This window comes from Scyliorhinus torazame, chromosome 6, assembly GCF_047496885.1.
Source record: "Scyliorhinus torazame isolate Kashiwa2021f chromosome 6, sScyTor2.1, whole genome shotgun sequence".
Lineage (NCBI taxonomy): Eukaryota > Metazoa > Chordata > Chondrichthyes > Carcharhiniformes > Scyliorhinidae > Scyliorhinus > Scyliorhinus torazame.
Genome location: NC_092712.1, coordinates 153,294,183 through 153,306,921, shown reverse-complemented (window position 1 = coordinate 153,306,921; position 12,739 = coordinate 153,294,183). Strand labels below are relative to the sequence as shown.

General features: G+C 42.9%; 1 protein-coding gene across 12 annotated transcripts in view; it reads right to left on the bottom strand.

The window, feature by feature from the left end:
• Positions 1-12,739, bottom strand: part of invs (inversin) — a 498,042-nt gene that overhangs the window by 366,485 nt on the left and 118,818 nt on the right. For 11 of the 12 annotated variants that reach the window (XM_072508926.1, XM_072508929.1, XM_072508921.1 and 8 more), the window contains one exon: positions 11,434-11,600. In XM_072508926.1, coding sequence (XP_072365027.1) covers positions 11,434-11,600 — 167 coding nt within the window. The remainder of the gene's footprint in view (positions 1-11,433; positions 11,601-12,739) is intronic. The other variant, XM_072508932.1, reaches the window with a different exon arrangement.

Genomic DNA, 12,739 nt, shown 5'->3' with positions numbered 1-12,739 from the left:
TCTTAAATCTACTTCCCCTTATTTTGAGGCTATGCCCCCTAGTTCTGCTTTCACCCACCAGTGGAAACAACCTGCCCGCATCTATCCCATCTATTCCCTTCATAATCTTATATGTTTCTATAAGATCCCCCCTCATCCGTCTAAATTCCAACGAGTACAGTCCCAGTCTACTCAACCTCTCCTCGTAATCCAACCCCTTCAGCTCTGGGATTAACCTAGTGAATCTCCTCTGCACACCCTCCAGTGCCAGTACGTCCTTTCTCAAGTAAGGAGACCAAAACTGAACACAATACTCCAGGTGTGGCCTCACTAACACCTTATACAATTGCAGCAGAACCTCCCTAGTCTTAAACTCCATCTCTCTAGCAATGAAGGACAAAATTCCATTTGCCTTCTTAATCACCTGTTGCACCTGAAAACCAACTTTCTGCGACTCATGCACTAGCACACCCAGGTCTCTCTGCACAGCAGCATGTTTTAATATTTTATCATTTAAATAATAATCCCTTTTGCTGTTATTCCTACCAAAATGGATAACCTCACATTTGTCAACATTGTATTCCATCTGCCAGACCCTAGCCCAGTCACTTAGCCTATCCAAATCCCTCTGCAGACTTCCAGTATCCTCTGCACTTTTTGCTTTACCGCTTATCTTAGTGTTGTCTGCAAACTTGGACACATTGCCCTTGGTCCCCAACTCCAAATCATCTATGTAAATTGTGAACAGTTGTGGGCCCAACACTGATCCCTGAGGGACACCACTAGCTACTGATTGCTAACCAGAGAAACACCCATTAATCCCCACTCTTTGCTTTCTATTAATTAACCAATCCTCTATCCATGCTACTACTTTCCCCTTAATGCCATGCATCTTTATCTTATCTTATGCAACAACCTTTTGTGTGGCACCTTGTCAAAGGCTCTCTGGAAATCCAGATATACCACATCCATTGGCTCCCTGTTATCTACCGCACTGTTAACGTCCTCAAAAAATTCCACTAAATTAGTTAGGCACGACCTGCCCTTTATGAACCCATGCTGCGTCTGTCCAATGGGACAATTTCCATCCAGATGCCTCGCTATTTCTTCCTTGATGATAGATTCCAGCATCTTCCCTACTACCGAAGTTAAGCTCACTGGCCTATAATTACCCGCTTTCTGCCTACCTCCTTTTTTAAACAGTGGTGTCACGTTTGCTAATTTCCAATCCGCCGGGACCACCCCAGAGTCTAGTGAATTTTGGTAAATTATCACTAGTGCATTTGCAATTTCCCTAGCCATCTCTTTTAGCACTCTGGGATGCATTCCATCAGGGCCAGGAGACTTGTCTACCTTTAGCCCCATTAGCTTGCCCATCACTACCTCCTTGGTGATATCAATCCTCTCAAGGTCCTCACCTGTCATAGCCTCATTTCCATCAGTCACTGGCATGTTATTTGTATCTTCCACTGTGAAGACCAACCCAAAAAACCTATTCAGTTCCTCAGCCATCTCCTCATCTCCCATTATTAAATCTCCCTTCTCATCCTCTAAAGGACCAATATTTACCTTAGCCACTCTTTTTTGTTTTATGTATTTGTAGAAACTTTTACTATCTGTTTTTATATTCTGAGCAAGTTTACTCTCATAATCTCTCTTACTCCTCTTTATAGCTTTTTTAGTAGCCTTCTGTTGCCCCCTAAAGATTTCCCAGTCCTCTTGTCTCCCACTGATCTTTGCTACTTTGTATGTTTTTTCCTTCAATTTGATACTCTCCCTTATTTCCTTAGATATCCACGGTCGATTTTCCCTCTTTTTACCGTCCTTCCTTTTTGTTGGTATAAACCTTTGCTGGGCACTGTGAAAAATCACTTGGAAGGTTCTCCACTGTTCCTCAACTGTTTCACCATAAAGTCTTTGCTCCCAGTCTACCTTAGCTAGTTCTTCTCTCATCCCATTGTAATCTCCTTTGTTTAAGCACAAAACACTAGTGCTTGATTTTACCTTCTCACCCTCCATCTGTATTTTAAATTCCACCATATTGTGATCCCTCCTTCCGAGAGGATCCCTAACTATGAGATCCTGAATCAATCCTGTCTCATTACACAGGACCAGATCTAGGACCGCTTGTTCCCTCGTAGGTTCCATTACATACTGTTCGAGGAAACTATCGCGGATACATTCTATAAACTCCTCCTCAAGGCTGCCTTGACCGACCTGGTTAAACCAATCAACATGTAGATTAAAAAATCAGGTACAAGGAGCATTCCCAGTGGCCGGGCCAAAAATGATTCCTTCAACAAAAACAAATGATTTTCTTGGGCCTTTCTGTATGCCAATTAGTCCACAAGGCGGTGCTTCAAAATTAATGAATTGATTGTGAAAGGTTTTGGGGTATACATTGTACATTCAACTTTAAAATTTTTAATAATAAATTTAAAGTACCCAATTCATTTTTTTCCAATTAAGAGGCAATTTAGTGTGACTAATCCACCTACCCTGAACATCTTTGGGTTGTGGGAGTGAGACCAACTAAGACACGGGGAGAATGTGCAAACTCCACATGGACAGTGACCCAGGGCCGTGAGGCAGCGGTGCTAACCACTGCGCCACCGTGCTGTTTGTACATGTAACTTCTTAAAAAAAATTAACACATAGCATTGTTATTGGTTTCAAAATACTGAAAGCAGCAGCACAGGATAGGTGATACATTTCCAATCAAACAATTTCTTAAAATGAGTTCTAGAATACAGAAACTAGAGTTGAACCAATCAGAATTTGAATCAAAGTCAGTCTCAGTGCATTTGGTAGATTGTGCAATGACCTTTAAGTACAAACTCCAAAGTCAACGCCTAAACTCAATTTCAAAGAAGTTGGGAGAGCAGACCCAGAGTCTTCAAAGAGCGTGGGAGAGGACGTGAGACAGAGCTCAGGTCTGGAGGCTTCAAAGAACACAGGAGGCGGTGAGACCGAAAGCAGGCCCAGATGCTTCAAAAGAGGGCAAAGTGGGATGACACAAGAGTGAATCTGGAGGCTTTAAAAATCGTGCAAAGAGATGAGACAGAGAGTGGACCCAGAGGCTTCAAAGTGCACGAGAGGGAGCAAAACAGAGCAGTCCTGGAGGCTTCAAAAGAGCATGAGGGGGTAAGACTTCGAGCGGACCAGAGGCTTCAAAGAATGCGAGGGGATGCAGGACAGAGAGCAGACCCAGAGGCTTCTAAAGAATGGGATAAGACTGTGAGACTGCTGCTGATGGTGGGGCTCAGTTTGTAGACTGACTGCACGCGGAGAACGCCAAATGTTCTGGAAACCAGGTAAGTATCTTGCTCATTTATCTTCTAAGAACTGGTACAATTTATTGGTATCTAAGGTTTATTAGTTGTAAGGTTTTGTAGTAGCAGTAGGAAAGCTTACTGGGCACAGCAGTGTTTATTAATTAAAAGGTAATAAATTAAGTAACTTATAATAAAGATGGCAGGGCAGGTGATGCATTGCGACTGAAGAATGTAGAAATTACTGGACAGCAATGTGATTTAGAGCAAACATTTCTGCAGTATGTGTCAGCGGCTTGATTATGCACTGACCTGGAGGCTGAGCTGCAGACACTGCAATGCATCAGGGAGGGTGCAAGTTACCTTTATTCTGGGAGGCAGTCACACTCCTTAAGAGAGGGTATTCTGCCAGGGAGGGTCGGCCAACCACACCCACATGTTCTGGGCATGCCCCTGACTTGTCGGCTTCTGGACAGCCTTCTTTGGAGCAATGTCGAAGGTTGTGGAGGTGAGGGTGCAGCCAAACCTAAAAGTGGCTGTCTTTGGGGTTTCGGACCAGCCAGAACTATTTATGGGGAAGGGGGCTGACACCCATGTCTTCGCTTCCCGAATTGCCCATAAAAGAATCCTACTCGTCTGACAATCAGCAACATTACCAAAAACTGCAGACAGGCTGACAGGCCTGTCGGAATTTCTCCAACTGGAGAAAATCAAATTCGCCATCCCAGGGTCGGAAGAGCTATGGGACCTAGAGCCTGGCCGGGGCGGGCACAAGCAAATAATACAAAATAGAACAAGACAAAGAACAAAGAACAATGCAGCACAGGAACAGGTCCTTCGACTCTGCAAGCCTATACCGGTCATGATACCACCCTTGGCCAAAACCCTCAACACTTCCTAGTGCCATATCCCTCTATACCTATCCTACCCATGTATTTGTCGAGATGCCTTTTGAATGCCGTTAGTGTATCTGCTGCCACAACCTCCCCTGGTAACACATTCCAGGCACTCACCACCCTCTGTGTAAAAACCTGCCTCGCACAGCTACTCTAAATTTTGCCCCACGAACCTTAAACCTATGCCACCTGGTGACTGACCCCTCCACCCTTGGAAAGTGTGCCTCCACATCCACTCTATCCATGCCCCTCATAATCCTGTAGACCTCTATCAGGTCACCCCTGAACCTCTGTCTTTTTAATGAAAACAGTCTGAGTCTGTTCAGCCTCTCCACATAGCTAACACCTTCCAGACCAGGCAGCATCCTGGTAAATCTCCTCTGTACCCTCTCCAAAGCCTCCACATCCTTCAGGAAATGTGGCAACCACAATTGTGAGCGATATTCCAAGTGACGCCTTAACAAGGTTCTATACAACTGTTGCATGACTTATCAGTTTTTATACTCTATGCCTCATCCAATGAAGGCAAGCATTCTATATGCTTTCTTGACTATCTTGTCCTCTTGTGTTGCCACTTTCAAAGATCTGTGGACCTGCACGCCCAGATCTCTCTGACTTTCTATATTCCTAAGAGTTTGCCATATACGGTATATTTCCCCTCTATGTTAGACCTACTAAAATGAAAAACTTCAATAAAAACATTTTAAAAAGGAGAGGGTATTCTTATTTGATCAGGGACAGTTAAATAGCTATGGGGTCAAGCAGGTGGTGGTGGAGATGCCTCAATCACGCCTTGTGCCCGACAGGTACAAGGTGCTTGTTGCCTGTGTGGATAAGACTGCAATGTGAATGAGCAGACTGACCATGGCACCATGGTGAAGGATGCCATTCAAGACAGGGTGAAAAACTATGTGCTAGTAATAGGAGACAATATAGTCAGGGAAATAGATATTATTGTCTACAGCCACAAGTGGGAGCTCCACAGGTTGTGTTGCCTATCCAGTGCCAGGCTTAAGGACATCTCCTCAAGATTGGAGAGGAACTTGGACTGGGAAGGAATGGAGGATCCAACTGTTCTTGTCCAGCGAAGGTTTACCAGACTGATTCTTGGGATGGCAGGATGGACGGATGAGGAGAGATTGAGTTGATTGGGATTGTGTATTCACTGCAGTTCAGAAGAATGAGGGGAATCGAATAGAAACCTATAAAAGTCTAACAGGAATAGACAGGGCAGATGCAGGAAGCATGTTCCCGATGGAAGGTGTGTCCAGAACCAGGGGTCACAGTCTGAGGATACGGGGTGGACCATTTAGGACAGAGATGAGGAGAGATTTCTTCACTCAGAAAGTGGTCGGCCTGGGGAATTCGTTACGACAGGGAGTAGTTGAGGCCAAAACATTTCATGTTTTCAAGAAGCAGTTAGATAGAGCACTTAGGCCATTCATACAGACAGGGCTGTGGACAGGACTTTAAGCTGAGAAAGATGGGGGGGGGGGTTCAGGTGAACGGAGATTTGGAAAACCAAAGAGAAAGTTTGAGGCATAGGAGCAGAAGAGCAACTGAGGTAAAGAGAAGCAGAGTGAGACACGAAGGGTCAGAGAGTTTAAAAAAAAATTGTACAGCCTTGAATAAGGTCACTGCAGGGAGTAGAAGTAAAAAAAAAATTTTTAAATTGAAATTTATTTACCTGAACGTCAGAAGGCATTCAGGTAGATGAACTAGTGGCACAAATTGAAGTAAATGATTCAAATCCAACCATCATTTCAAGACTTGGTTACAAGGTGATCCAGGTCATGAAAAAAAGTATTCTAGGGTACACAATATTTCGGAAAGACAGACAAAATGACAAAGTAAAAGATGACATAAGACTTCAGAGAGAAAGGAGTTGGCATCAGAACATCATGAAGTATAATTAGTACGGGTAGAAATTAGAAATAACAAAAGTCAAAAAAACACTGGAGTTGCATTGTCAGTAAGGAATGAAGTTAAATCAATAGCAAGGAGTGATATAGGGTCAGAAGGCATAGAATCTCTGTGGTAGAGTTGAGGAATCCCAAAGGTAAAAAGACCCTGATGGGGGATATGTATAGGTCCCCTCCGCAGTAGTCTGGATGTAGGGCAGAAAATAAATCAGGAGATAGAAAAGGCATATAAAAGACTAAATTACAATAATCATGGGGACTTCGATATGCAGGTGGACTGAAAATCAGGTTGATAGTGGATCCCAAGAAAAGGAATTTGTGGAATGTCTAAGAAATGTTTTTTTCGAGCAGCTTGTGACAGAGCCCACTAGAGATCAGGCAATTCTGGATTTGGTGATGTGTAATGAGGCAGACTTGATTTGGGAACCTAAGGTGCACGATCCCTTAGGGGGCAGTGGCCACATATTTCATTTCTTCCCCCTTATTGCTTTTTTAGTTCTCCTCTGCTTGCTTTTAAAGGCTTATCAATTCTCTGGCTTCCCACTAAACCTCGCCGCTATTATTTACCCTGCAATTTGATAGGAAGAAGCTAGAATAAGATGTAACAGTATTACAATTAAATAAAGGTAACTACAAAGACATGAGGGAGGAGCTGGCCAGAGTTGTTTGGAAGGGGAGCCTAGCAGGGAAGACAGTGGGACAGCAATGGAGGTGTTTTGGGGGGTTATTCGGGAGGCACAGCAGAAATTCATCCCAAGGAGGAGGAAACATGCTAAGGAGGACAAGGCATCCATGGCTGACGAGGGAAGTGAAGGACAGCATAAAAGCAAAGAACAAAGAAAAGTACAGCACAGGAACAGGCCCTTCGGCCCTCCAAGCCTGTGCCGACCATGCTACCCGTCTAAACTAAAATCTTCTACACTTCCTGGGTCCATAACCCTCGATTCCCATCGTACTCATGTATTTGTCAAGATGCCCCTTAAATGTCACTATCGTCCCTGCTTCCACCACCTCCCCGGCAGCGAGTTCCAGGCACCATACAAAAGCATACAAAGTGGCGAGGATTAGTGGGAAGCCAGAGGATTGGGAAGCTTTTAAAAGCAAGCAGAGGACAACTAAAAAAGCAATAGGGGGGAGATATGAAGTATGAGTGTAAGCTAGTGAGTAATATAAAAGAAGATAGGACGAGTTTTTTCAATATATAAAACGTAAGAGGGCAAGAATAAGCATTGGACCACTGAAAAGTGAGGCTGGAGAAGAAATAATAGGAAACAAAGAAATGGCAGACAAACTGAATAGCTACTTTGCATCAGTCCTCACGGTGGGAGACACCAGTGGGATGCCAGAGCTCCAGGAGAATCAGGGGGCAGAGGTGAGTGCAGTGACCATCATTAAGGAGAAGGTTCTGGGGAAACTGAAAGGTCTGAAGGTGGATATCTGGACCGGATGGACTACACCCCAGGTTCTAAAAGAGATAGCTGAGGAGATTGTGGAGGCATTGATGGTGATCTTTCAGGAATCACTGGAGGCAGGAAGGATCCCAGACGACTGGAAAACGGCTAATGTAACACCCCTGTTTAAAAAGGGAGGGAGACAGAAGACTGGAAATTATAGGCCGGTTAACCTGACTTCGGTCATTGGCAAGATTTTAGTGTCCATTCTTAAAGATGAGATCGCCAAGTACTTGGAAGTGCATGATAAAATCGGACTGAGTCTGCACGGTTCATCAAGGGGAGATCATGTCCAACAAATCTGTTGGAGTTCTTTGAAGAGGTGACAAGGAAGTTAGACAAAAGGAGAACCAGTGGACGTGATTTATTTAGATTTCCAGAGGCCTTTGACAAGGTGCCGCATAGGAGACTGTTAAATAAGTTAAGAGCCCATGGTATTCAGGATAAGATACTGGCATGGATAGAGGATTGGCTGACTGGCAGAAGGCAGAGAGTGGGGATAAAGGGGTCTTTTTCAGGTGGCAGCCGGTGACCAGTGGTGTGCCTCAGGTGTCGGTGCAGGGACCACAACATTTCACAATACACAATGATCTGGAAGAAGGAACTGAAGGCACTGTTGCTAAGTTTGCAGATGATGCAAAGATCTGTGGAGCGACAGGTAGTATTGAGTAAGCAGACGGGCTGCAGAAGGACCTGGACAGGCTAGGAGAGTGGGCAAAGAAGCGGCAGATGGAATACAATGTGGAAAAGTGTGAGTTTATGCACTTTGGAAGGAGGGATGGAGGCACAGACTATTTTCTAAATGGGGAAATGCTTAGGAAATCAGAAGCACAAAGGGACTTGGGATTCCTTGTTCGTGATTCTCAAGGTTAACGTGCAGATTCAGTCGGCAGTTAGGAAGGCAAATGCAATGTTAGCATTCATGTCGAGAGGGCTAGACAAGAGCAGAGATGTACTTCTGAGGCTATATAAGGCTCTGATCAGACCCCATTTAGAGTATTGTGAGCAGTTTTTGGCTCCATATCTAAGGAAGGATGTGCTGACCTTGGAAAGGGTCCAGAGGAGGTTCACAAGAATGATTTGGAATGAAGAGCTTATCGTATGAGGACTCTGGATCTGTACTTGTTGGAGTTTAGAAGGATGAGGGGGGATCTTATTGAAACTTACAGGATACTTCGAGGCCTGGATACAGTGGACATGGAGAAAATATTTCCACTTGTAGGAAAAACGAGAAGCAGAGGACACAATCTCAGACTAAAGGGACACTCCTTTAAAACAGAGAAGAGGAGGAATTTCTGCAGCCAGAGGGTGGTGAATCTGTGGAACACTTTGCTGCAGAAGGCTGTGGAGGCCAAATCACTGAGTGTCTTTAAGTCAGAGATAGATAGGTTCTTGATTAATAAGGGGATCAGGGGTTTTGGGGAGAAGGCAGGAGAATGGGGATGAGAAAAATATCAGCCATGATTGAATGACGGAGCAGACCCGATGGGCCGAGTGGCCTAATTCTGCTCCTATGTCTTATGGTTACACTTCCTCTTCTGTGTCTTAGATCACTCTGCAGGTGATTCACTCTATATTCTCCAAAGAGAGCATTACATAAGGAAAAATAGGAAGAGGGAATATAAACTAAACGGTACAATTTTAAAGGGGATGCAGGAACAAAGAGATTTGAGTTTTTACATCAAGATGGAAAAGTTGGTATGGCTGTTATAAACATTGCAAATCCATGGGGTAAGAGCAGAGGAGAGGAACTAACTAATTAGCTCTTTCAAAGAGACAGCACATACATTTATTTTTGCTCGTTCGAATGACTAGGTACAAACATTTTCATAGATTGAACATAGAACCTTCTCATTTTTCTTTTTACTTAATAATCTTCCTTGACTTTGGAAGATGGTAGGATATCGCAAAACTAGACAATGACTCCAGCTTTAACTGTCAAATAGATGGATTAAACAATAAAATAAGTGAATAGTAACAATAACATAATGTTGATTTTATATTACGTTTTAAAATTAAACTTTCTATTGAGTTGAAAGTAACCATTAATCATGACTGTTTGACCATAAGAGAGAGGAGCAGAATTAGGCCATTCGGCCCATCGCGTCTGCTCCACCATTTGATCATGGCTGATATGTTCCTCATCCCCATTTTCCTGCCTTCTCCCTATAACCCCTGATTCCCTTTTTAATCAAAAAATTCCCTTATTAATCAATAAAACCAGATTTGGTACAGGTGCAATTAGACAGAATAGTTCTTTCTTAGCAGAACTAGAAGCAGGAGTAGGCAATTTAGCCTCTCGAGCTTGCTCCACCATTTAATATGATAATGGCTGATCTCATCATGACCTCAACTCCACCATCCTGCTCGTTCTCCGTAATTCTTCAACTCACTATGATTACTAATTAAAAATCTATCTAACTCCTCCTTAAATTTACTCCTCATCTCAGTTTTAAATTTTCTACCCATTGTCCTAAGACTATGACTTCTCGTTCTAGAATGCCCCACAAGAGGAAGCATCTGCTCCACGTCTACTTTATCCATACCTTTTAGCATCTTGTTTACCTCAATTTGATCTCCCCTCATTCTTCTAAACTCCAGAGAGTACAGGCCTAAACTGCTCAATCTCTCTTCGTAAGACAAACCCCTAATCTCTGAAATCAATCGAATGAACCTCCTCTTCTCTGCCTCCCATGCCATTACATCTTTCCTCAAATAAGAAGACCAAAACTGTGCACAATACTCCATGATGTGGAGATGCCAGTGCTGAACTGGGGTGGGCACAGAAGTCTCATAACACCAGGTTAAAGTCCAACAGGTGAAGGACACACTCCACCTGATGAAGGAGCAGTGCTCGGAAAGCTTGTGAGTTCAAATAAATCTGTTGGACTTTAACCTGGTGTTGTGAGACTTCTTACTGTAACGTATACTGCTTTCTCTATTTTTTTACAATCATCTGTCTGGTTGGTCACAATTGGATAGCCTTCAGACCAACTCATCAATTTCACCCAACCAGGGTGGGAAATGCTTCCCAGAAACGAGAAAAAGATCTAACAAATTTAAATCACTTCTGTCAAGTTATCAAAATAAAACTGCCAAACAAGTGGCATGAATTTCAGTTGAATAGCTTGGCTCGTCTGGAAACAAAATGACAACAAGCAGGATTCTTCGACCTCGCCCGCCCGGCAACAGGAAATTCTCATCCGAGGTCAATGGACCTTTACATGGTCCGCGTCCTGTCCGTGGCGACCTTGCGGTGGTCGCGGCCGAAGAATCCAGCCCTACATTTTTTAATGCTCATTTCTAGATAAATGTGGAGCAGTTTTCTATCATCATTACTGAATTTTAATTACTCTGCTTTTATTTGCCTCTTCCAGAAAATAAACATGGTTTCAGTGGAATGAAAAATGCATACATTGTGATCCTCAAGATATTACAATTGGTGAGGAGCATTTTGGATGGACTAAAGCTAATTTAAATGTATGTCATTGTCCACATGCAGTGATAGGTCTCATAGAATCTCTCCAGTGAGGAGGTAATTTGATCTATCAAGTCTGCATCGCCCCTTGGAAAGAGTATCCTACCTAGACCCACACCCTGACCCTATCCCTGTAACCCCATCAAACTGTTTTGGATACGAAGGGGCAATTTAGAATGGCCAATCCACCTATCCTGCACCTCTTTGGACTGTGGGAGGAAACTGGAGCATCCGGAGAAGAACCGGACATGGGGAGAAAGTGCAAACTCCACACAGGCAGTCACCCAAGGCCGGAATTGAACACAGGTCCCTGGCGCTGTGAGGCAGCAATGCTAACCACTGTGCCACGGTACCATCCTTAAAATCAAGATAACAGCGTGGAAATCTGAGACAAAGTGTTCATTTTTGTGATATGGATACCTTAATAATGCTCACCTTTTGTGCTGCAAGATGCAAAGCAGTTCTCTGGCTGCGGTCTGCTTTGTTAACATCAACTCCAGCCTTAATGAGTGCATCAGCGCAGTCTAATCTGTCAGCAAGCACACAATACATCAGTGGAGTCCGGCCAAACGGATCCTTGGCATTCTTTAAATTTGGATTTGCTGGATTTAAAAAGAAAAGTTGGGAAAAGAGAAAAAATTAAGATTCATTTTAAATCTTGCATTAAACAATTGAATTATTTTATTGCTGGATAAAGAAAGATGTTTGAAACTTGTCACATGCTGAGAAAATTCGACATTAAGAAATGATTGGGGCTTCTAACAAAAGGTGCCCTTAATCCTTATATCATCTGTAACTATCAAACTGGCAAAAGCAATCTGGAAGCTAAGAATGTAAAATGCTTTTGCAATGGTTTGCTAGAATACGTTATGGAACCAACTAGGGATAAAGCTATTATCGATAGAGAGTATTGTGAAATGAGGGAGGTTTAATTAGTAATCTCATATAAAAGATCCTTCAGGAAAATGTGTTCATCATACAATTGAATTTCATATTAAGTTTGAGAGAAATATACTCTAGTCCCAAACAAGAATCTTAAGTTAAAGAAAGGAAATTGCATAGGAATGAAGGGAGAGCCAGGAATCAGTAATTGTAGTATACTTGGATGTCCAGAAGACATTCAATAAGGTGGTACACAAATGGTCAGTATACAAGATAAGGGCTCATGGAGTTGAGGGTAATATATGGATGGAGGACTGGTTAACGGACAGGAATCACAGATTATGGGACAAATGGGCATTTTCAAGCTCCTCGTAAAAATGCATTCAAGTCCCTCCTATCATTATTTTTGAGAAATATTAACCCTTTGAAAAACTATTTGTCTTTTCTATTCTTACAAACAAAGTGAATAAGCCACATGGGGGAGGAAGACATTGTAACATATCAATTTTAAAAAAAATCTAGCTTTTTTGATCATTGTTTCTACGAACCCTACGCTAATCCGTGTGCCTAAATGATTCAGGTAAAAATATAGATACTGCACAATTACCTGAATTTAACTTCACTGTTGGCTCAGTAACTAAAATACTCCATATATAATTGTTAGAATTCACCTTGTTGACTGAGCTAAAATCTTAAAGAACACTGAGAGACAAGAGACCAGGTTCAAGGAACCAAGAAGAGAAGACCCTATTGCAATCCCAAACACCAGCAACATTGGAAGAAATGGGACTGGAAACAGGTGCACAACGCTGAGTTCCCATGTCACTAGCTCAGTGGCCAGATGGCCATCAACAGCTAG